Genomic DNA, 25,756 nt, shown 5'->3' with positions numbered 1-25,756 from the left:
TTCTAGCCTTAGGTTTAAAATTACTTGTATTGTATGGGGTGCTCTGCAAAGCATGGCAAGAACGTGACTTGGTGACACCAGTCATGAAAAGGGGATAAACTAGGGAACAAGGAACAGACCAGAAGTGTGGCTGAAGCAGGCTGACCTTTGTGCACAATTAGCCATTCACTTTCACCCAAGGAGTCTTCCCTCAGCTTAACCCAACACCCTCGGGAGGGTCTAAGGGAGGGCTAGTGGGCTTTAACACCACTTCTGCCTTTGGTCTTTCCCGTTGGTCCAAACCTATTGCTATGACATAGCTTTGCATCGGGTACAGTGCTCTGACTTGCACGGTGCCCCTTAAGCGTACCAAAAATGACCTAAAGTCCCACCTGTGTTCTGTGTGGCTCTTCAGAAACGAGGTTTTGGTGGTCTTTTGAGTGCGCATCTCCCTTTTCTGTGGCCGCCTCAGCTTCTCTCTCCTCACCTGCCCCCAACCTACTCCTCGGGGCAAACACCAGGCAGACACGAAGCCCTCTCTCTCCCTGCTCTCCGCACGGACAGGCCCACGCCGGGAAGTGGTTTTCCACTCTTTTTTTTTTTTTTTTTTTTTCCACTAGAAGAGCCGGTCGTTCGCTGGTTGCAGGTGACCGACCGCCGCCTCCCCTCAGCGCGGGGTGTCGCCGTCGTGTGTGTCGTTTCCCCCCCGCCCCCTCTCGTCACGCCGCCCGCTACCCCCGCCCCGCCTCCCCCTCGGTGTAACCTGAGCGTTCCGCCATGCGTTTGTTTTCTACTCGGTTTACGACAATACCGCCTGGTGTCGAAGCCGTTACATAACACCCATAATAACTTTATATAACTGTTTTCATGGAAATATTTAGGTATCTGCGTCTCCCCCCCCCCCCGCCCCCCCGCCCTTTCCCAACCAAGCAAGACACCCCAGCAAGACAGCCCTACTCTGGCCGCTAAACCGCCGCTGTCAGCACCGCCTCCGCCGTTCAAGCCCCTTCCTTCCCCCGCGCCTTATTAAAAACGATAAATAAATCTGCGTCACGAGCACGCGCTGCAGGCGCCCCCCCGTCCCCGTCCGTTCCCCCCCCCGCGCCGCGGCCTTGCGCTGTGCGGCGGCGCCCCCTGGCGGGCGGAGATAGCCACTCCACCCCGCCCGCTCCCTCCCGTCCGGCCAATCAGCGTCCGCCTTCCCCCCCGCCCAAATGCTCGCGCCGCGGGGTGTGCTGGGGGGGTGGCTGTGGTGTTTGGCGGGCTCTTGCGCGCGGCAAGGTAGCGGCGGTTGGTGGCTGCCGTTGTGCTGAGGCGGCTGTGTCGTCTCTTTCCTGTGTGTGAACGGGGCCTTGTCTGAGCCGACGGTTCGTCGAGACAGGGCGCGCTGGGGCTGAGGGCGGGACTGGGCCTGATGGCCGAGACCCTGACGCCTGGGGAGCGTTGAGCCCTTCGGGAGTGGGGTGGGGTTGCAGGCTGTGGCCTGGCACTTGCAGGTGGAGGAGAGGAATGCCCAACAGAGGCAGTTTGTGTGCTTTCACTTGCGTGTTTCTTTAGTATAACCCAACCGTCAGTTGTATTTTTTAAGGTTCCTTCATACTTCAAACTTCCTTCAAACTTCTATAGAGGACTTTACTTTCTTCAGAAGTCCTTGTTTATATAGAAGCTACCCCAATCTCTATTTTGCTCTCTGTGTATTTTTGCCTGTTCTGTGAGCAAATGATGGACTCTTTTTTTTTTTCTTTTTTTTTTTCCTTACAAGTCCCTTTACACAGAACAATGGATGATGAGGGGAAAAACTATGTTTCTGCAGAAGTATCTGATTCATTGTTGGAATCAGTTTCTTTTATGAATGTAGCCGGTACGCCCTCACCTATGGAGTCAACAGTATTGCCTAACAGAGAGGAACAGGAGGTGTGAATTGGTTTTTGTAATATGTCTTCTGATTATGTTTTTTTTTTCTTTCTAAAAAAAAAAAAAGCTCTAATCCTGCCAAATATTTCTTTGGTAAGAACTGCTGTATTCTGCTGCCCCCAAAGTGTGTTTGATTCTTCTGCTTACTTCTTGTTGCTTACAAATAGATCATAAACAGTAGCAAATAGGGATGCTCATTACTACATGATGTTTTGTACTAAGCTTTTGAGAAGGAAGTAAATTAGGACTTCAGTAATTGCTCTTTGAATGTCATGTGACTGTACTGTTCTTTTTAGTAAGCTAAAAAAGGATCTAGATCCTTGTGGAAAGCTTGTTAGGTGCTTGGAAATAATCTATAATGCTGGGCTGTGGTATACTTTTGAAGATAGTTTAGCCATCTCTGCTTTTTTAGAATGGTAGGTTTCCTTATTGACCTCCCTCAGGTGACTTAATTTTGTATGATTAGTGGAGTGCTGTTCATGGGAGGGCTGTGGAGACCTCTGGTAATGCATCTGATGAATGAACAAGTTGCCGAAGTAAGGCCTTTGAAGCTCCATGAAAAAGGAAGGAATGCTGGGATCCCTCTAAGAATTTCCTTGCTTCACCTGGAAGGGGAGACCTTTGTATGGGATGGAAAAGCCTACCTTAGCAACTGGGAACCGTTTCATGGTTGTTACTGTGAGGAAGATGAGGGGCTAGTGCCTGAATGGTTGTAATGAAGTAGTCTCTTGAGGCTAAGGATGTATCAATCTATTAATTGAACATGCACCATACAAAATGGAAGTGCAGTACTGCAGAGCAACTGTTAGAAAATACAGCTTGAATTCATTACAGAGGGAGACCAGAAGGTGGAAGCAGTGCAGTTTACAGCTCCAATAGTATGATCTTATTAAATCAAAATCTCGGCTTTGTCATAAAAGAATACTAGGAGGTGACAAAAAAGGGGTTACTTAAGAACATCAGGAGGTAAAGAAGCAAAGGAAAGCTTAGGGTCCAAACTTCACAAGGAAGGAGAAAGCAAGGGAGTAAGGTAAAATAGGAAATACTGCATCAGAGATGTATGCTGATATGATTTGGGGGTGTTCTGTTTAAAAAGTGGCCATTGTAACTCTGTATTTTATTTTTATTTTAATGAATAGGCATATCAACCTTTGAAAGTCTTCTTGAGAGTGAGGCCCTTCTCTATAGCAGAGCTTGAAAACCATGAATCTCAGGTTAGTTGTAGAATTAAGTTTTTTTTCTCCCCCAAAGAACACCTGATTTTGTAAGCCAGGACTCTATTTTATAAAAGCCATGTACTGCTTCCAAATAGAATTACTGGACAACTGGATAAACGTGCTTTGTGGTTTTGGTTTTTTTTTTTTTTTTTTTTTTTTTTTTAATGACAATTGTTACTGGTTTACATAGTACACCTGTAGCTCTGCAAAATTCCACTGGGTATGTTATTTAAAAGTTGGTGTCACTCTTGACTCTGTACAGTGCTGAAGAAATGAAGGCATTTCATGGAAGAGATTATGCAATTCTAGAAGTAATTCAGATATCTGACCCTTGAGTTTCTTTGGACTGCCTGAATAGTCTGCTACCTCGTCTCGGTGACTTGCTGTTCATCCTGTTAAATTTTTCTGTGACATCTAGAGTTTATACTGTCAGATGCTTCAGTGTTTTACGCACACATACATGTGCACATGCAAACACACAGAAATACTCCTCCTCCCCTTTGCCCCCATCCATTGTGAGTACTGATGCAAAGAATTCATTTAGCTGTCCTTGGAGGATAAGGTCTCTGCAGTGTATCTCTCAGCCCTCTGGTAGACCTCTTCTTCCTGACCTGTTTGAAGAAAAAATTAATATTAGTTCTGATTTGCCTCGTGCTTTGATTTTTTTTTTTTTTTTTAATGTTTTCGTGCATTTAATCTTCCAGAGTTGGACCCTTTGTATTTTTTTCACTTGGATTATTTTTTTTGTCCCCTCAATTTACATTCACCTTTCCTTAGGCAGTTCTTGTTGAGTAGTATGCACTGCCACAATGCTTGTGGGATTAGCTGGGGGGGACAAGAAGAGTGACATGTTAACAGCTAGATTCCAGCTCTGTAAATCTGACTACTTCAAGGCCTCTACTCACAAGCATCTATGAGGCCGTTGGCAGCTGATGACACGTGCTGCAGGTGTTGGATTCTTCTGTAGCTCCCTAGGATTTAGTACATCTGACCTGCATTCCTGTTCCTGGAAATGTGGGAGGAATGTTAAAGAGTATATGGGTTTAGAGCCTGGCACAGTGAGTGAGTGATTGGTCTAAATTCAGTACCCAGCTTTTTAGAGCTTCTATACCAGTTGATAAACAGACTTGTTAATTGAGACTCCTAGAAAGAGCAGTACTTCCCATGTACATGCTACGCATGGATTATTAGTCTTATCAGCTCTGGCCGGCCTCTGAACATAAAGGTCATATTTAGTTAGAATCAATCTTTGTGGCTGATGCTTCAAGACACTGTTAAGTTATACTGGTAGTTTAGTGCATATTTTTGGTAGCCTGTCTGGTGTAAAATAAATTTTCTAGGGATACTGCATTCTACATTTCTCTAGTTAGCGAGTGCTAGGTAATTGCCTCTCACCTTGACTTAATTGAGAAATAGCAATCAAATTACTTGAAACTAATTCAATTTCCTTCATTACTGATAACACCATCTATCAATCAAAGGATAATGCTTCAAACTTATTTTACTTTATTTATGCTGGTCATAGCTTGTTTCACACTGAAAATGATTGAGGTGGAAAACTGGTAGGTTTCTATGTAGCTTTGTTTTCACAGCTAGGATTGTGCAAGCCACAGTCACAAAATACCAGGGTTTAGAAAGTGTTTCCAAAAAAAAAAAAAAAATTGCTGGAAGGAATCCTTGAAAAATTTTATACTTCTTAGAATAACTCCAGATGATTGCCTTCACTTTGTCTACACTCAGGTTTTCACGTGAAGTGGATATCTCTGTAGTTGTTACACACCTTGAGAGATTATATGTAAATTTTGCAACTCTTTGTAGCTCTGGTAAAGAGATGAAAACACTAAGAAAAGCTTTCTTTCTAAATAATTTTATGTGGTGTTTTGGTTTACTTTGACTTGTTTTTGTTAAGGGTTGTGTAACTATTGAAGATTCCCAGACAGTAATTCTTAGTGCACCCAAAGAGTCTTCTACAATGAAAAACAGTGAAAGAGGGATTGGTCATTCTGTGCACAGGTTTACCTTTTCTCAGGTAGGCAAACTTTTTTCTAATTTTTAGTTATAGTTTGTTTGGGTTTTTTTCCCCCACTGTAATGATAAAATTGAATTTTCTACTATATCATGCAATGTGATTTTCTTTTTTTTTTTTTTTTTTTTTGAAGTGCATGTGGTAGTACTTGCCTTAAAAAATACAGACTGATTATTATTTACTGTTAGGCTGTCAGAAAGCAGTATTACAATGGAGGTGCCTACTAGATGAGATAAGGAAGCTTCCTAGGTAGCTCTCTTGTTTTCTTTGATTAGATGCCACAGAAGCTTCTTGTAGGCACAGACTTACAGTGGTTCTGCTGTTCCTGCAGATGCCCACATCTGAGAAGTGTTTCAGGAAATCACCTGTTTAAGGGGACTTATGTAAGCCTGTGTTTAGGGACTTTCTTTTGAAAGAATAGCAGCCTACCTGCTTAAACCTTCTATACTGGAAGTAAGTTTAACTCTGTTACCTACTGCAAGAACTTCTGTTCTTACAGTATCAAAACATAAATAGCTCCAGGCATTGAGCCATTTAAACCATTGTAATGCTGATCATCTTATCACTTGTGGGTGACGGGTACAGAGTGAGGAGGGAGTTGTGCATCACCAGCCGAGCTCTTGAAAGTATCCACTAAATAGTATGTGCTCAGTAGCATTCTGAGTAGTTTATTTTAGGAGTAGGAAAATATTCAAAAAATAAGTGCAAGCCTGAGTGCCTCTGAGAATTAAGCAGACATCCTATGAGAACCCAACAGAAAACATTGAATCAGAAGGGGTTCAGGCAAGACAGAAAACTAAGCTTGTGTCTCCTACTCAGCTTGCTCTAAAAAACCAGTTGCTATTAATCAATGCTTAATATTTTGATATATTCAACTTTTGTGCTGTTTATCACTTCTTTTGTTTTTTTTTTTTTTTTTTTTTTTTTTTTTTTTCCTTTCTATTCTCCTCCACCTCCCTTCTCCAAGGTCTTTGGACCAGAAACTACTCAGAGTGAATTTTTTGAAGGCTCAATGAAAGAGATAGTAAGAGCATATGTTAATGGAGTGAACGGACTGGTGTTTACTTATGGGGTTACGAATGCAGGCAAGACATTCACTATCCAAGGTATAAAATGTTTGCCAAAAAGCATATATCGCAACCAAGTCAAAATCCAATGAGAAGTTTGTATGAATGTCTACATTTTATGTTTTGTTATTTTAAGGGACCTCAAAAGATTTTGGTATTTTACCTCGCTCACTTGATGTGATTTTTAACCACATAAGGGGAAGACATTATCTGAAGATGAACTTCAAACCGTATTTGAGTAATGATATTAAGAAACTGGAAGATGCACAAGTTAAGCAAGAAGAAGCCATAAAAACTGCTATTCTTGCATCCCTGAAAGAGGTTAGTGACCAAATACTTCCTTGTTGCTGGATGAAGCTTCTTAAAAACTTCCTGTCTAAGTATCTATCTCTAATAAAATCTCTGTTTCACTACTGATTCTTTAGATTTATCTAAATCTACAGTATGAATACTTGGTGAGCCTTGGAATAAGGCAACTGGCTGTTTTTGGAGCTCAGGGTAAACTGGAAGAACTTTCTGCAGCATGATTTATCGAAATCTACAGCATGAATACTTGGTGAGCCTTGGAATAGTAAGGCAGCTGGCTGTTTTTGGAGCTCAGGGTAAACTGGAAGAACTTTCTGCAGCACACGGTTCAAACCAAAAACCATTGCAAAGCCTGGATTTCCATAGAGGAGCAGTTCTGACACTGTGGTGATACCAGCCCTTGAAAAGTCTCTGAGAGCTGACCTATCTAAAACCCGTTTCTTGTTAAGTGGGTCTTCTTTTGGGTCAGGTTCCCAGGCTGGATCTCTGTGCAGTTGCTCAAATTCCAGTACGAGCTCAGGAGAGATGATGGCAGTGTCTTAGCAGGGGACGTGAAGAAGGCAGAAGAGTCCCTTTTGGTAGAAGATGGTCTTAAGGCAGATTATAAAGTTGGTAAATCTGTGATTTGTGTAACTTCATAAATAAACTTTTCTGATTCGGCAAGTGAAGTGAGGTGTCACAAAATGAGTTTTCTAGAAGGATTACAGCCTGCTTTAGAGTATTGTATGTATCTTTTATTCTGGTCTCTGAAGATTGTAGGTAGACTAGAGGAGTCTTTACTGTGGCAGCCTCCTGTTTTTGTTATCTAGTAATTTCTGTTTCCATTGTAAGAAATGGCTCTCACCAGAAAACAGGCACCCTTGTGTGTGTGACTGTTCTATACTTCTAAGCCCAGTTGCAAATTCTCACAAGATGTCTAGCTTTCTTTCCTTATGTTCAGAACACTTTTAACCTGAACTGTGAGCCTACTGCATTTTGGGATTATCATTCAAAGCAACACTGAATGGATTCTGGGAAGTATAGAAGTAATGATTGACTGGATTTTCTTTTTTCTGTGGTCTTTAATCCCAACATTGTTAGCAGTATTCCAGTTAGCTCTGAAAGAATATCCTTCTGTGGATCATATTGATATGTAAAGTTCCACTCTAAATTCTATCGCTTAATTTTAACTCTGCGAGTGGAACCTCCTTTAGTCTGGGTCTAGTTAGCTTTTGAGGAAAGACCTAAAATCTAAAAAATGGAAAAATCTAAAAGATGCTAAAGATTGCATATTTATTTTGAGTGTGTCTTAAAAAGCTCACTTGCACTCTATGTGTGTGTGCATGCACAGGGGGTGAAAGAAAAATTGAGATGGTCAGCAGGATAGTAGGTAAATATTTTTAAAAACTTTATGGAACCCACAAGCTTGCAGGAAGAAAGAAGCAGGAGCTCAAAGTCTAGAACGGGGGGAAATATCTTACTTTGAAGATAACCCTGTACTTTACAAATATTCCTTTCTGTTAAATCACAGTCTGATTTTATTAATAGTTTAGTTACTGAATGTCGCAGTAGGTGATCTAGATGCTGATGCACTACAGTGAAAAGCAAGCAAGACTCCACCATCAGGAAGGAAAGGCAAAAACACATCTAGAAAATAGGCGAGGTCTTGTCATGTATTATGTGTTACAATGCTTCCATAGTGATAGCTCAGCTATCGCCAGCACTGAGGCTGTGCTTCGTGATAGTTTGTGAATAGCATCACTGTTCAGATGTTCACTCAGGCTTGTAATTTGAGAGCAGATATGGTTTGGTGGGCTTGGTTTTGGTTTACGTGGATTTCTGTAGGCTCTTTTCCCAGGCTCAGTTTACATGTCATGCAGAAAGAGCCTGCTGTTCCTTTCATTCTCTCAGTTTAAACTTGAGTTACTGCAATACCCTTGCATTTTATGTTCTACTGTTTATGTTCTCTATGCAGTACTGCTGCAAAAACTCTTGCTTGGCATGGTTCATACCCTCTCTTTCCTTCCCTTTACTTGCTCTATTCACTGGATTAAATACTGGGTTTTACTGGAGTAAAAGCTGTTTTTCTTGCATTCCTATTCCCACCTGTCCTCATATTTGCTATTAAATGTCAGCTTCTGTCGCTGGCAAACAATGTCAGTTCCTGTTCCCACTTGTTTTCAGGCAGTCATCTTCATGTTCTTTTCTGTATTTAGTCTTATGATTTGAAGAACAGCATAGCAACATAGCTAATTAACTTGGTTTTGTTGAAATACCTTTGCAAAAACTTACTGTGTGCACAAGTACTGTGGTACGGGTTTTTTACATTCCTTGACATGCATAGATGTGCCATGAATGTCAGTCTCTTACCCTGCTTTAGAATTCTGCTTTATACGTTACAAACACAATGAACAGAATCCATACTTGTGGTTATACTTGTAACTACTCAAGCAACATAAATGTATAAACAGTGCAGTCTTTGCAAAATAGTAATTTATAAAATAAATGGCAACAAAATTGTATGCTATTTGTTTTTAAAATGGAAGATCTGCAAATATTCATACTTTTCTGTTTGAAAAAATCTGTTTTGGATATACCAAGTGAGTAACATAGGCATCAGTAGACAATCCATAATGAACTTAGCCCTGCATTCTAATAGCTAGAATTAAGGTTTACTTCTTTGAATCTGTTCCCCTCTTCTATTCTAGGATGACCCTCTGTCAGGATTGGGGGTTTGGGAAATCAGGGTGAATGTCCTAATGTGTAAAATATGGGGAGGGAGGTAGTATGTGGATATATTGGAATCTCTAGATAGTGGGTGTGGCTACTTGATTACAGCTAGTTTTCCTAGCTGTAATTTGAAGTCTATGCTTTGACAAGTCTTGGCAGGTTTATAAATAACTTTATTGATGTAAAGAAATGCAGCAAATGTGTGTACTTAAAGAAACTGTGCTGTTATCTATACAGGATTTTTATTGGCCCTTTAATTCAGCCTGAATTTAACCAATACAGAGTGTTGGTTTATCAGATCTTTAAGTCCTTTAGGAATGTATCGTTTCATTCTGAGGTCTTTGACTCACTCTCACAGACCTGGTGATGTGCAAAAGTGATTGGCAACAAGCAAGCAAATTATGAATCTCTGCTGCATTAGTGCCTCTGCCTACCACCCTGCCATCTGCCCCCTGAAAGAAACCTGCTTTTACAGTTCTTTTGGTTGACTGAAATACTGTTTAGATTTGTCTAGTACTACATAATGGCATTTTGGGTTGTTGCAGTCTGACAGAGGATCTTGGTTCCCCCAGAACTGTAAAGTCAGTCTATGCTAGCAGCAATTGGCCTCCAAAACAGGTTGCTCGGAGTAGCAGAGAGCAAGAATTCTTGTGAGGGAAGGAGTATTTATTGATTTTTAGTTTGGTATTGTTAAAAACATTTCATTTGCAGCCAGAGTAAGGGTGGCTTAACACTTAATACTACCGCAATATTTAAATCTTAAATACTGGAATTGCTGTCATTTTTTACTTCTGCTGTTCTCATAATCTGTTCATGTGGATGTAATGGTCACTTATTTCTTCAAGGAGACAGAAAGCATCTCAAGTACTATTACAAATATGTGCGATGTGGAGACTCCGTCTACCAACTGTACTTCAAAAAGTGTTCCTTCTGATTCACTAGGTAAAATAAAGTGGGAAAATTTTGTGTGGGGAAAAAAAAACCCACAGAAATTTAGGAATATAAGTGCATAATTATTGGTGGACTAAAAAAATCTCTGTGCTATACTATAAAGTAAATATATGTAGTTTTTAACCAAATTTTAATGGCTCAAGTGGGGAGAAAGAGTAACAATTTAAAAACATTTTGATAGCTTTGCTCCTTTTAGGGGAAGAGGAAGGCTTAGTTCTGCAAAGCTAATGTATAAGCTGCTGGAAGCTTGTGGTAGATGGGGGCAATAGCTTGGAATTTGTGCATATTCTGGTTACAAGTGCCTGCTGAGAAGTTTGAATCTTCTTGGGAAAGTTATATAGTACTGTGTATCTCGTTGTACAACACAGATATCTACAAGCCTCCTGCTTTTAGAAAGATCCGTATACTGCAATTAAAATTTATCAATGAGTTGTTTGATCATCGAACTCTTTCTTTGTTTTGGGTTAGCAGAGAGAAACTTTGTTCCACTTGATATATATAGGACTAATATACACCAAAGAACACAAGCATCTGTGTGGATTTCCTTTTGTGAAATTTATAACGAATATGTGTACGACCTATTAAATGTATTATCTACATCAAAAACTCAGAAGCGCAGAGTCTTAAGAATTTGTGAGGATCAAGGAGGAAATTCCTATATTAAAGGTAATAATACTGTTTTATGACCTTCACAGTTTCACAGATTTTCTTTTATCAGAAATGTATGTAAAAGGTCTTTTTTCACAGACTTAAAGTGGATTAACATTCAGAGCACTGAAGAAGCCTGCAAAATACTAAAAATAGGAAACAAGAACCGAAGCTTTGCTTGTACTAGAATGAATGAGCAATCAAGTAGAAGGTTTGTTCCCCTAATTATAAGCATATTCTGTCTCTTTTAAGGGTGGGAGGAGGGGAAGGGAGGAGAAGACTCTAGAAAATGTTTGAAACAAGAACAGCTTAAGACTTTCCTTGATTATTCTGGTTTTATTATAAAATTATTTCTGGAAGAAAGCTAGGAGAGGCCTGATGACTTTAATAGTAGCTGGACTTGGGTTGCTATTCATGGCTTTGGACAACCAAAAAGATCAAATCACATTTGGTTTTGAGTGCCAACAGAACACTTTGCAAATGCTAATGGTGCTGAGTGGGAATGGCTGTGCGAGGATGTTGAAGGAAAAGCTGGATAATTCTTCATTACTGGCAATATAATTCTTGGAAACTTGGAGTCTGTCAGTAGGGGATGTAGCAAGGAGCAAGTCATGCAGTATCTTTTGGTGCTGCTAGATTACCTAGATGCTTTTAGATTGCTGTGTTCTAGCTAAGCTTACTTGGTATTTTAACAATTAAGCCTCCAGCTCTTGACGACAGATCAGGGAGAATCTGGTTTGATGGAGTGGGAGGAAATAGAGAAGGTGGTATACTTTCTGTTGAAAATGCCTTCTTGCTTGATTTTAACGCCCTCTTATTAATTTGTCCTCTAAATGTGGAAGGACCATGATGTATATTTAGCTAGTATAGTGTTACTGAGCCCATATTTTCTCTAGCTAACACAGAACAGCATAACTCTTGCTTTTTAAAGACAGCTGCCATTGAATTTCACACTATCATTCCACCTGAATTTCACTCAGGCCTAAAGTAGTGCAGAAAAGAACTGTGCTTTTGTGGCAGACTTTTGTGCCTAGAATGTCCTCTTTTTGCTCCAGAGAATATGCTGACTTCCACTTAGCTTGTTTCTAAATTGTGTTTTTGTTTTTTCTTTTTAGAAACTTCATTCTTAACTTATGCTAGAGAAGTTTGTCTTCTGTGCTTCCTGATTTACTGAATAAACTGGGGACAGGGCACTCTGTCTGGTTCTGGGATTTTCTCTTTTGATTTCAGAAAGCATATGTCCGCTGCCTTTGTAGCTTGATGCCTAAAACACAGTAACTGGATTTTCAAGTGTTACAAATTCAACCTTTCTGGAAAATGGAGTAATTTCAAAACTGAACAAATAACTGTGTATGTTGAAGTAGGCAATATTACTGGACTGTCAAACCTTAACTTATTCTCCTCCCCCATTACCTATTTATTTCTATGAAGTTAGTTCCTCAGATTTACTGAGTTCTGATACTGTCTAAAGTTTGTACACCATGAGTACCTGAGTACTCATCTTCTGATCAGTAGACTTAAGTGAACTGGCTTGTTTATTGTCTAAGACAGCTTGTAGGCTTCATGTGATACTGTTCCCTCTTCTTTTTTGTGGACTTTCCATTTCTTTCAATATGCAACTTTTATTGCTGCTTTTTGCTGCTGAATGAATGCATTGTGAAGGTAACAAATGTAAATTAGTGAATGAATTCTTGTTCTCTGTTCAGCACTGTACTTTCTGTAGCATACAAGTTTTACTTTGCTTCAGTGACTGCTTAATTTTCATAATTGTGGTTATTAAAAAGGACTTCTTTCCATTCCAGTCACAGTATATTTTCAATCAGGCTACTAAGGCTAACTGATGAGCATCAGCCGTGTGTTCTTGGAGTTTCAGAGTAAGTGAATGCTTCAGCTCATTACCACAATGTAAATATTTCAGAGAAGTTGGTAAGGTGTAAGCATGCTAAACTGGTGAACTTTTTTAATAAAAAAAATCCTGAGAGCTGAGAAGGAAATCGGAACTTCATTGGCTGCATAAAACTGAGTGGAAACCTGATAGGCATAGAACTGTTTCCTTGCCTCTTTTATTCTGTTAAGGTTTGGCTGAAGGAACCTGTTAAAACTCTGGCAGTAACATGTAAATTGAGGGAAATGTATATATATTGTCTTACATAACGGGGAGGCGGGGACAGAGTAGTACTATGTAATACCGCACTATATATTCCAGTAAGCAGAATTGAAATGCCTTGCTGATAGAAGCCAGTCTCTAAAGTTGGAGTGCAGCAGTTAATGCTGAAGACCCAAGGTGGAAGCTATGCCAGTGTATCTTTCTACTTTGGGACCAGACTAGAGTTTATGGGTTGAATGTTTGTGGTACCACGTTTAATGTGCTCCTGGAACACAAATTCAAGTCTATCATCCAAAAAGAATGCAGGTGACATGCTCTGGTACTGCTCCATGGTACAATCTGCAGTAAGAGGGGATCATCAGGTGGTTTACTTAAACTGTTCTCCTGATCTAAAATGCTAATGTGGGTGCACCCAGTGAGAGCAGTATGAAGTCCTTACACCTCTCTGTTCTTTTGTGATTTGGAGGAAGTGGCCTAATCTTCTTGTCTTCGAGCCATTTGCACAGCATTTTGTTTTGGTTTTTTCCTGATTGTCTGTTTAGCTTGATATGGAAAAATGGGGACAGTCCTGTAACACTGGTTTATGTAGTCCTAGCTCTTACTGATTTGTCTTGTCTCTGCTAAGCAGAGATGGTAATAAATATACCTCGCTGAGATAACACCTTTTAATATCGGATGTTACAGTGATAAATACTCTAAGGAAAGATAACTTGAGGAAATGACTGCATCTGTATTCCTTGCTGTTCCCTGTCTTTGGTGTATTACCCTAGCAAAGATTGCAGCAGCTGTTAGATGAATGACAGAGTTTGTATGTTGCTTAAGGAAGGAAAAAGCTCTTTGTATTTTACTGAAAAAGATAAAGATCATAAGATCACAGCCTTTCACACAGTTGAAATATGTGCCTTATTAATATGTATAGTATTAATAGGTACTTATTTCAGCTGTGTGGCAGGCTATGATCTTACAAAGGTGTTATTTTATGTAAATAAATGTATGCATAAGTGAGTTGTAGTTGAGTTACATAAATTATCTAACTTCCAGAGCTTCCTGTATTTCAAGGGCTTTCTTAATATAAAGTAAAAGTGATGAGATTCCTTGATTATCCAGGATAGTTGTCTCTGATTGTAACCTATTGTGTTATGAGGGACAACTCAGTGCCCTGAGTTTAGTACCACATAATTGCTATAGCCAAAGAAAGAGCTCTGAGGTGATCTGTGAAGGATTTCTGGCCTTTTGTTTTCAATAGTGAACAAATGGTTCTGCATCCAAAAGAGGCAGACTGCGGTGTATTGAAGCACACTGCTGTCCTGCAATCCTCTCAGTGCTGGCACTGGTGAAGGTGACAGTCAAAGTGCTTCTGTAGCCCTGCTATGCTAAACTGTTTCAGAAATTCCTCTTATTTTGTCTGGAAGTACTTACTGTAGGATTGCAACAAAATTTGGATTCCTAAAGTGAATTCTTTATGTAAGAATGCCTACAAAGCTTTAAATGAATGCTACAAGCAGTCATCTCAGAATGTGCTGAATAGACTGTCTTAGGAGCAGCGATCTTGTTCAAATATCTTTGTATACAATGGGAAAATAGATAGGTTAGTGCTGTTATCCTAAATAACTTGTGTAGTGCCTTCTGGACAAAACATCAACATTAAAGTACAACTTATTCTGCGATCTAGGTAAGCTGAAATGAGTCACTCATTTATACTTCAGATATAAAGAAATAGAGAGACAGGCAGTTCTATTTTCATACTGTTTAGAAGCAAGTTTATATGTGTGTTCTGGATAATTCTTTCATGCAGGTTGTCTTTCTGTGACTTGGCTGGATCAGAGAGGTGTAATAAAACACAAGCCTTTGGAGACAGACTGAAAGAGGCAGGAAATATTAATAATTCTCTTCATATCCTTGGAAAATGCATTGCAGCATTGAAGCAAAATCAAAATCCAAAGTAAGTGACAAATTGTAAACAACATGCTGAGTTTTGGGTTGAAAACCTAGGCATCTCTTTGTGTTTCTTCAAGGGGTTCACATGGTCAGAGAAAAATGGAAATCTACAAAATCTTGTAAGTCCTCTTTATTACAGATGTGACTGGAATACCTGAAATGAACATTTATTCTCCACAAATACTAGTTTTAGAGAAAGAAAAAAGGGCAATTAGCAGCAAACTACCAAGCTTTTTGTAGTGTGTGTGTACGAGCAATACACTTTGTGTACAGAGCTCCTGTTTTGTCCTCTTCCCTTCCACCTCCAAATTGTATAGGTAGATTCATCAGACAGCTGACAGATGTCTTGTACTTAGCCTTTGGCTTGTTCCAGTATCTGCTTTGCAATGCTAGCAAACTGTGATGCAGGCACTATACTACTTTTATTTTTAAATATTTCAACTTGTTGGAGAGCTTATGAGATCCAGGAACGACCTTGCTCTTTGATGGGAAATAGCTTAGGCTTAAATACGAGCATCCTACTGCATCTGCTTCCTGAAAGAGAGATGCAGAATTAAGCAAGTTACAGTATCACACAATTTTAACTTTTTTTTTTTTAATTTCACAATTTTTTTTATTCTTTTCTTCATGAGGATGAAGCCAAGCTATATTCCATTCAGAGAGAGCAAATTGACTCGTCTGTTTCAGCCATTCTTTTGTGGAAAAGGCAAAGCTTGTATGATTGTAAACATTAATCAGCATGCTTCCACTTATGATGAAACACTACATGTAATGAAATTTTCAGCTATAGCCAAGCAGGTAAGAATGCATCTACTTTCTCTGCTATTCTGCATTCTTTGTTACTATTGGTTTGTGACATGACCCGGTTTTACAGACTTGAGTGTGATTAGGACTTTTGATACATCATATTAATTCTTCTGCATGTGGCTTCCTCTAAAAGGCTTCCAGTAGCTTTGCCCATCCTCAAACCTATTTGTGGTAAGAAATTAAGATAGCTGCAGCTGTCTGTGGCTTGTTCAGTTCTACACCACAGACTTTCTGTGGAAAAAGTAGTCGGGGCACTTTCAGATATGACTGCTTATAACATATCTGAGCAAATGCAAGATTTCGATTCAAGCTTTTGATGAATTGTTTAACCTGTGTGCAGTTAAGCATCTGTTGCACAAAATAACAATTGTTTTTAACTTCTTGTACAGCTAGCAGTGGTAGTAAAAGAAGTAGCCTCTTGTAAGTTAATGCTTGAAGGTAGTGTCCTCTTCTCCTTTGAAGGCAAAAGCTTCTCTGCTAAATCTATGTGCTTTCATGTTTTCTGCTAGCTCTGCTTGTCAGCCTGCCATTAAATTCAGGACTTGAGGTTGATCTAAGTTCATTCAACTTCCCTGGATGCTGCATCTTGCAGGGAGTGGGATGATGGCCTGTACTGTGTGTCACAGCAGAAATGAAGTCCATTTCTAGTCTGGAACCATGGGTTAGTTCTGACACATCCCAAATCTGTAATGGCATGTCTAATATGATCTCAAAGAATTTTCTAATTCTGTTCAGCTCAAACTTTTATCATAAGAGCATGCACTGTGGAGACAAGCTTCTCTGATACATTGTCTGATGACATACATACTTAAAATCTTTATGTAACTAGCATGAATTGCTGAATTCTTGTCATAGTGTTTCAGGAATGTTTTAGGGGTTTGCTGCTTTCATTAACTTTCCAGGAAACTACACCAAAACCTTGTATTTTAGGGGGAGAGAAAACACCTTTCTTGACAAGCATGCTAAGTTTGTTAGTAGATAATCTTTCCCATTTTCACTTTATTAGAATACTGAAGTCTTCATTTGTATTCATAGATGTCTTTTGTCTGCTAAAAGACATGTAAAATTTTGCTAATGTTCTTGTAATCATTAAATATACTGTAAATACATCAATGCATTCATGCCACTTTTTCCTGGTATTCTGATACCTGCAATATTGACAGCATTGATAAATCAGTGCGTTCAACTCTGAATTTTCCAGGTAATCCAGACAATCCTGCCAAAAAGTTTTGGTTATTTTCCACCCAAGCTAGTAGGAGGCGATGGCAAAGCTATCATGCACTTTGATGCTAGCACATCTGTAGAGGACTTTCCTGACAGTACTGAAACCTCCGCAGAAGAGGAAGTGGACATCACCATTCTGAGTCATGAGGTAGATACACATCTACTCAAAACTGTACCCAAGAGAGCCATTGTTATTAGTTCTAATATTAGAATCTTTTACCATAAGAGATGTGCTGGAAGTTGTATCAAATGAGAACTGTAAGCTTCTGCTCAGTGTCAGGCAGACCTAAACTTAAAGTGGTCTAGTTCTGAGGGAACAAGTGTAGTTGTGGAAGACTGCCTGTGGCTTTCTAGTTAGGTCAAGTGCTAAATTTGGAATTCAACTGATAGCTTAACAAGAAGAGTAAGAAAGCAATATGTGTGTTTAAAACAACATTATTTAGTTGTTTGTGTGTTTTTGGGAACAGCAGGAACAAGTTAAGAAGCTGCATTTTAAAAACAAAGCTATGCAATCTAATACCAATAAACCATAAAAATTGAGTAGTCTTTATGCTAAACAGTTGTACAAATAAATATTTAAATGCCAAAACATCAGTACAATTTTTGATAGCAGAAAACATCAAGATGGAGAAAGGTTGTCTTTAGAGTAGAAATTCATGTTTGAAAATATTTAACCCTTGGTGCAGCCCCCCTGAAAATACAGTCTTGTAGAAATGCCCTCTGTTGATGGCTGTCTGCATCAATATTTCATTTGACATGCATATCAGTGTGTGTTAGTGTGTGTTTCTATCTTGTTTTCTGAACTGAAATATATTAAATTTAGGATCTCTTGAAAACTGCAGAGAACCTAAAGGAGAAACTACTTGCAGAAAGGCAAAGTAAACTCATTCTGGAGGTGAAGATACGTAGAGAGATGGCAGAAGCAATGTTCCAACAGCTGTTGGAAACAGAAGAAGCCTGGAGGCAAGTCATATTGCAGTTCCCTTCAAGACTGAAAGGACTCCACATATATAAATGCATACATATATATATACACATATATGTATAAGCAAGACATGTATACCCATGTTATTTAGAGAAGTTAGGGCTGGACAGTTTCAAAGCTTCTGATGAAAAGGGAAGAAGAAACATTGAAATAAACTTGTACAGATCATCCTCTTCCTGTGTACAATGAAAAAGTAACTCTGCTTTCAGCTGAACTTTTCTCTATTTAATTTGTAATTACTGGAGATTGTCCTGACTCCTTATTGCTATTTAGCAGATGTGGAAGACTGTTACAGGTACCCCACTGAGGCTTGTGATTGTTCCAAAATTTGCACTTGCTGATGTTAGTATGCATGCACACGCTTAAGGTAGTTTCAGTTGTATCTTTTTGAGCTCTCCTGGATTCTTGCTTCTGCATGACTTATGAACCTTTGTCAGTTTATCTTATAAATTACTGTGTCTGCCTGCACTGATGTTATTAACTTGGGGATTTTTTTCCAGCTGAAGCTGAACTCACTTCCTCTTAAGTCTTCTCTTCTTGAAATCAGTTACCTGCTGTTTTAGTTCCTAACAGAGACTAACTCTGAGTTAAGTTGCCAGCTGAACACACTATGGTTTAACACCTGCACTGATTTTAAAATTGTTTGGGTACCTTTGACCAAACACGAAACAGCAGTGATGCTTTTTCTCTTTTGAGGTGACCTTTGTCACTGCTGGGGCATTTTTTTTAATTTGTGGCAACACATTAATGTGCACTGTGTTGAAATAACAAGGCAAATTTGTCATATATCTTTATTGGGGAAAAAAAAAACAACACAGCAATGTGAAAAACACCGCTTTGAAATATGCTTCAAATATCAGGTCTAATTTGGTGTAGTAATATTTAAAAAAATCCCCCAACATGTAGTGATAAATAAAACTTTAGTTTGACAGATCTTAAGTATTTGTTCTCCTGCACCACTTTTCTTGGTATATGCCAAGTAGTAGTTATGCCTTGGTGCAAGTCTGTAGGATCATTGAGAATAAAAAGGAGAAAAGGGAGAAAAGTAATTCTTGTTATGATTAGATGAGTAACTTTGATATTGCTGGTTGAACACATGTAGTCAAATTGTAATAGCTGGAATGCCGATATATTAAATAACGCTAACGTGTTCTCCTCAGCAACCGCTTGGAAGATATGAAAGACAGTTATGAAGAAAAACTGGAGAGCAAATTTGAAATGTATAAAGAGGCCATCAAGAAACACGCATATATGTGTGCAATGGAACAAATTGAAGACCATTATGTTCCTGTAGAAGAATTTCTAGCTGAACAACAGAAAGTTGAGGTATGACTTGAATGCTGTTGAAATGTGTGTGCTAGTCTTAACTGTAAATTTTGCTTTTCCTTAACAGAATCATTCAGAAATCCTAAATGTAACACTGAACAATCAAAATAACTAGGAGTTCAGCTGAGCTTTTCTGGTTTCCAATGTTAACCATAAGGATAGAGATGTCTTCTGTCTAACACTGCCTGTAGTGTATATCTGAACTTTCTGATCTTTGAGGGCGCAGTTCTACTAAATCCAAGTCATCTTTCTGTAGTGTGATGATTGGAACACCCAGAGGAATGGTGTAGACAGCAGTCTGGCTTTGTGGAGATCCTTGGGATTGTAGGGCTTAGAGTAAAAATTTAGTCTAAAAGGGATGGTGGGGAATTCAGTACAGGGTAGCTATTTTAATTATAACGGATCTCTGCTCTGAAGGTCTAGAGGGAAGATTGTGGGATAAGAAACTGTGATGAGAAATCAAACTTTATGCAGCAGAGAACTCCATTTTCTGAATGTACTTATACCTAGAACTGCTCAGAGTTGGCATCAGTAAGTTGCTATTCCTTTTGCAACTAAGCCACACTAGCCATGTGCAACTCTATCAGTCTTTACTTTTAGCCTCTGCATAGATAGCTAAGTGCATCCACACAACAGATGAGACCTGTGGGTCTGCCTTTTCAGAAGGTCTGTAGTGGAAGAATAGAATAACTGTAGTGTGCACAGAAAGAGGTGCTTTCTCACTACACTGTCCTGTCCAGGACCTGATAAGATGTAGCACTCCACTGGTAGGCAGGTTCCTTTCAAGACATGAGGGAAGTGGGGTTTCTATTGTAAATTGTGATATATAAACACTTCTGCTTTTACAGCTCTCCATTCAGGTTCTGGCAAGCAACACTGTGTTGTGTAACAGCCTCTGTTTTTCCAGCTTCTTCACACTTGTCTTTTTTCCCCCACTTGGTCTCTGGTTTTATGTTCGCTTAAGCCCTAGCTGTACACCGTGTTGTGGTGGAGGAGGAGAGTTTTAATAGTGCTCTCTGTATTTATAGCTGCCTCTTACACTGGCCACAAGGCTGTATAAGGGAAAACTCAAAGAACAAGATGGTCTTGGTAGCTAGTCAGATAAGAAACTGATGAAATACCTAAGGTGTAAAAGTCTTAATTGACAATGGAGACCACAACATGAAATCGAAGCAGGCAGCTTCAGAGAAGCAGAATTAGATGAGTAACTTTTCTTGATGGTGACATTTTATTGATTTCTTACTCTGAAATACCACACTAGCAATCTGACAGGTACTGAAAAAGAAATTGAGATTAAAATTTAGGTCTATGAAATATATTCTTTCCTATCTAGCAAGCTAACTGGCAACAGCATTTAACAGATGCACTAAAGTTTCCTTTTTGCTCTGTGGTTACTTCCAATACAGTTTGGAAGTCTTCAGACTGGAAGAGTTGACTCCTGTGTAAAGGAACTTCCTAGAAGGTCTCATGATCTTAGTGTTACTCCTTACTGTAATTTCTCAACCATAGCCATCACAACTTCCACCTGAAGGGATTTTAAAACTGTATATACACATGTAGTATAATTGAAGATGTGCAATAGTGCATCAGGTTAAGGAGAAGTTTAGACAAATTCTAGTATGTGCCCTTCTTTTTCCAGGACAGAGAGAGTAAAATACTGCAATTGGAAAGGCAACTTGATGAACAGTCAGGGAGGCTGTTGGCTCTGGGAAGTCTGAATTCAGATATACTGACTACTGAAAATAACATGGAACTAGGTAGGAATCTAATCTGGATATTCAAAGTTCAATTTACTTTTGGTATTGTGTATAAACAAGCAAACCTCTCTTTTGCCTATAGATGTTATGAACAGGACGATGAAGAGAGCCAATGAAGGACTGCAGAAACAATGCAAAGAGAAAGAAGAGGTAGCTCTTGTTTAGTATTTAACAGATCTGGGGATAACGGTCCTAAACTCTGGGATGGTTCAGTGCTTAAAGATCTGCACTGTAGACAAAAGCATGAAGATTCCTGCAAATTGGCATCACATTTACAGAAAAGCCCTTGCCCAACTGTGGATGACTTTTGCCAGAGATTAGCTGCGTTCTGGCTTTACTGTAGTTTGTAAAGGCATCTACTACCATAACAAGTCACATGGTGAACATGATGTGAGTTGGAAGTGGGGAAGTATATAGCCTTGTATTGGAATTTGTTGTAAACATTGCTGCCACAGCCTCAGTGTGTTCCTTCCTGAAATGCTGCCTGCTCATGCACAGGGGAACGGTTACAGAATTTGGTAACGGTTTAGATCTAGAGCCCAAATAGTGCCTTAAACCACTCCTTTCGGTAAGTACTGAACTCAGGTATCCCCTTAAACTTAAGTAAAGGGTAATGTCTGTTCTTCAAACAAACAAGATCCCTGTGTTCTGAATAGCATATAGAGGTGGAAATTATGAGCTTCAGGCTGTGTTATGGAAAACAAATATTAATTATTTCTAGGTGTGGATTTTTAGTCTATACATTGAATGAACTTCTTATAAGGCTACAGTTAGTTTCTCGCGTTTAAAGAGAATGGGGAGGAGGGAAGAGACAAGCCTTGCTCCTTTCACTAATAACAAATAGGAGTAAGGGTTGGAGAAATGTTTCCAGCTGGTTTTAATAAACAGTGTAAATGGAAAGTGAACTTAAATCCCTTTCTGTTGAAAAAGTGTACTCCAAAAATAACTTCTTTCTTATCAAGTTTAATGTCTCATGTTATGGCCCCTGGCATTTGTTTCCCACTCCTGTTCTTGAGAGCTCTATATAACCTTCCATTTCCTATGTCAATTTTGATGCTAGAAAGAAAGTTTGGCTTTTATGCTTGATATGAAGATACAATATTGATTTTTTTTCTGTGGCTAGAAAGTATTAGAATGATGGGACCGCTGTCTGGCAATAACTGAAGTGAAGCAGTTTGAAGCAGTTGGTTCCATCAGTGCCCTTCTGCTGCTTTGCCTCACATACCTGTGCATCTGTGATGAGTAATTCACTGGGTTTTGGTTGTTTGTTTGTTTGTTTTTTTTTTTTTTTCCTCTTTCCTCCCATTCAGTCATTAAACATGGGCAGAGAGTTGTTTTTGCCAATCTTAAGTATTTTCTGTCCAACCTTGTAGAAGTAAATTAATGATATAACATTAATTTTGCTGGTTCAGGGTTTCCTTTCCCTCTCAGGACTTGATCCATTGATATCCCTGTCAGAAAGGTGAGGTCTTCTGTTGTAACTGTGCTCCAATTCATTACATGAATAGTGTTAAGGAGATGAGAGCATTCTTTTAACTACCCTTACTGAAAAGAAGTGGATTGTTCTAGAAATAGCTTAGTCTGTGCTGGAGTTCTTTTGATTGACCAGTCTGTGTAAATCTAGTAGCTTCAGCACAATAGCCCTTGAATGCTCCAGCTGTATTTTTATCACCAGGAATGATGGGTTGGGACACAAGAGGTTGAGAGAAGCAGGCTTTGTCTTCATTGCTTTGATCTTGGGAATTTGCACTGTTCGATATTAATCAGAAATGCTTACAGTGTCTGTGTGAGTTCTAGTCATAAACAAAATTCAGGTGAAATATGCTGTCTTGAGCTTCAGTGTGTATGGGGTTTATTTTCAGCTTATAAAATCTCTGAAGTTTAAAATACAGAATTTAAATGAGACCCTGCTAGAAGCTAATGAAGGCTACAGAAAAATGGCAGAAGAGAACAGTCAACTGAAGCATACAATCATGCTCAAGGTTTGTCGACAATTTAAATGTTGACATTGGCAATTAAACTTTAATATGGCTTGTATCTATAGTTGTACCAGATGTTTCTGTGTCTTTGTACGTGTAAAAACACCATTCAGTCTTATTAATTTATTTTGATGTTAGCATAATGTTTTTACTTCAGCTGGGTTTTTTGGCTTCTTTTTTTTTTTTCTTCTGTCCCTAACTTCCTGAATCATGAGCTCAGAGCCCCTGTGTTTCACTCCTTGACTTTATCTCTTGTAAGATAAAACTAGTTTTTCAATTTAAATGATAGACTTGGTCAGTAGAGTAACTTTGTGCTGGCAACTCATGCCAATCTAAAGATGCCACAAATTATTGTTACGCAAAGAAAATACTACTCCGAACTCTAGTTATGAAATGTTTTGCTGAGGGCAAGCAGTCAGTGCACAAATATTAGTGCAACAAGACCTAAGGATGTATGGCTTTAAAGCTGTACTGACGTTCCTGCAGAGGTGGCCATGCTGGATAAGAGAGATGGGCAGGTAAACTACTAATAGTAAAACAGAACAAAACTTTACTTCAAAAGTAGGGACTTCATAAAGTTGGCAGCATCTGACCTCAGACATCAACTAGATTCCTAAATAAAAAAAATGGAAATTTTGAACTCTTGACATTTTGCATATGTGCCTCACTTGTAATTTGCGACTCATTTGTAATTTGCAAATGATGCAAGGCAGGTATAAGACTGCTTAGTGGTGTTTTTCTTTGAACATTAAATTACATTCTGTGTCCTTTTTAGTCTAAGTCTGAGACTGAAAATTGTCTTGAAGTCTTGAAGCTTGTTTCTTAATTGATTCTAAGACACAGGAAGGTGGCATTTTGTTAACCACAGGGGTTAGAGAGCATCTTTAAGACTCTATTCTGCCCCTCTATTCTGCCCACTCAAAGCATTGTTTCAGTCCTGGTTAGCAGATTTATGACTATGGAAAGAGTTTTGATTTGACCAGTTTTGCTTTCAGTAATTGCAGCTTAAGACAGAAGAGCCTTCGTTATTTGGTTGCTGGAACATCAGCAATTCTTTGCATAGTGTGGCTAGGTGTTTTAGCTTCAGCTTCTTCAGTCAGACTTAGTCTCTAACTATATCTGATGGCCCCGTAGTTTGCTGTTCTCTAAATTACATAGAAATAATCCAGAAGAAATGGGTACTGAATAGCCATTTGGCATAATAGTAACAGGGGTGTTTACTGTTATAGAAAGTAATCTGAAAGAGAAAATTAACTACATAAAAAGGACTTTGGAGCGTTCACATTTCTTATCCTCATAGGAACAAGAAATGAATAGTCTTCAGAACTGGGCTAAACGTGTTCTTGAGCTTGAAGAAACAGTGTCTTCCCTGCAAAAAGAACTGGATGAAAAGAAAAAGCATTTTTCTACAGAGGAGCCAAAACAACAAAAACCCAGAAGAGGTTTGTTGGCTAATCTGAAGTCCACAGTAGCAGCCACTGCTAGTACACCTCTTGGTAAAGGCTGGGGCAAGTATGAAGATGCTTCATCCTCTTCAAGGAAACAAGTACTGTTTGCTCATAAAGCGAAATAATGTTTGTTTAATGAAAGTGTGCAATTATTGGATTGCTTTGTCAATCTCAAACTGTTGGTAGCTTTTTCTCAGTCTAGATGCCATCTTCACTGTCATGCTAACTAGCAGAAAAATGTTTAATACAAAACTTTTTTAACTGAATCAGGGTTGAATTTAGCACTATGTAAGTGTAGACCTAAACTTGTGCTTTTACTGTTGGTATAGGGGTGTGATTGATATATAGAAGTTTTTTTTTAATTCTTGAGTAACTACTGTCATGGTCTTCTATACTGATAAATGTGGGATGCTCCTCGCCTGCTGCTCGTTACCTTTTTAAATTGAAATATTTCATTTTCATTGTTGATTCCTAGAAATCAGATGGCTTGTAAGATTAACCTCAAGCAGTTGAAATAGCTTGGTTCTTCAGTTAATATTCTGACTTCAGTCTGGAAAGTGCTGTCTTGGAACCAAACTGAGCAAATTGCTAAACATAAGGCCCCATAAAAGAGGCAACAAAATGTGGTCTTATCTGGCTCCTTGCTATTTTTCAGCTGTCTTGGCTTTGTAGAGGAACTTGTTTTAGTATAATTTGAATTTCCACTAAGAATATGCATTAAACTTTGAAAAATCTATTTATAATAAATTTTTCCATTGTTAAATTAACCTCTGATTGTTCATTTTATAAAGGTGAGAAAATTGGTGAAATGAAGATAAGGAAAAATCATAAACTTAGAGGCCAAATGATCATAGTGATTGATATATGATGATCTTGAGTTGAAAGAATCATAGCTCTGATTGTATTATGAACCTTGACCTAGTAACTCAAGGAGAGAAGGCTGAAACATGATAAAATTTGAAATAGCTTTCTTATAGCCGTATCGGTCAGTGAGGGTGAGAGTTTAGTCTAAATCCTGTGAAAATACCGTGCCGGTAAATGCTGGAGGATTGCTTTAGAACAAGGCAGAATCCATAAGTAAGTTGGATTGATCGGTCCCTGTAATGATGTTTCTCATAGTGGAAGGGGACCCAGTTGAGCAAGAATCTCACCCTCCCTGTGGAGACACGAGGTGGCGCAGCCTTCCTGTGCAACACAGAACAGCACTTCTCTGGTGTGAACGTTCTTGCCAGGTCTTTGGAGTTTTGGGTTGGTCTGTGCAAATGCAGTGATAAGTAATCACTCTGACATGTCTTTAACCAGGTTGGAGATGTAGGACTTGAGCCAGTGCTGTTCTCATGTTTTGAAGTGTTTCTGTTAAATATAGGT

General features: G+C 39.0%; 1 protein-coding gene across 1 annotated transcript; it reads left to right on the top strand.

The window, feature by feature from the left end:
* Window positions 1-1,758: 1,758 nt before the first annotated feature.
* On the top strand, window positions 1,759-24,513 carry LOC309668753 (kinesin-like protein KIF20A; the record flags this gene model as incomplete). Its single annotated transcript, XM_082479240.1, has 18 exons — window positions 1,759-1,893; window positions 3,033-3,107; window positions 5,020-5,139; window positions 6,104-6,242; window positions 6,340-6,524; window positions 10,064-10,160; window positions 10,641-10,835; window positions 10,917-11,028; window positions 12,620-12,691; window positions 14,720-14,866; window positions 15,495-15,660; window positions 16,871-17,041; window positions 17,717-17,856; window positions 19,039-19,204; window positions 20,844-20,961; window positions 21,044-21,111; window positions 22,824-22,943; window positions 24,241-24,513. The coding sequence occupies 18 exons, from the start codon at window positions 1,759-1,761 to the stop codon at window positions 24,511-24,513; spliced, it is 2,499 nt and encodes an 832-aa protein (XP_082335366.1).
* Window positions 24,514-25,756: the final 1,243 nt, after the last annotated feature.

The sequence above is a fragment of the Vanellus vanellus genome (assembly GCF_965231255.1).
Source record: "Vanellus vanellus genome assembly, chromosome: 2".
Taxonomy (NCBI): domain Eukaryota; kingdom Metazoa; phylum Chordata; class Aves; order Charadriiformes; family Charadriidae; genus Vanellus; species Vanellus vanellus.
The sequence above is the reverse complement of the archived record's forward strand: the minus strand, read 5'-3'. Positions and strand labels throughout refer to the sequence as shown.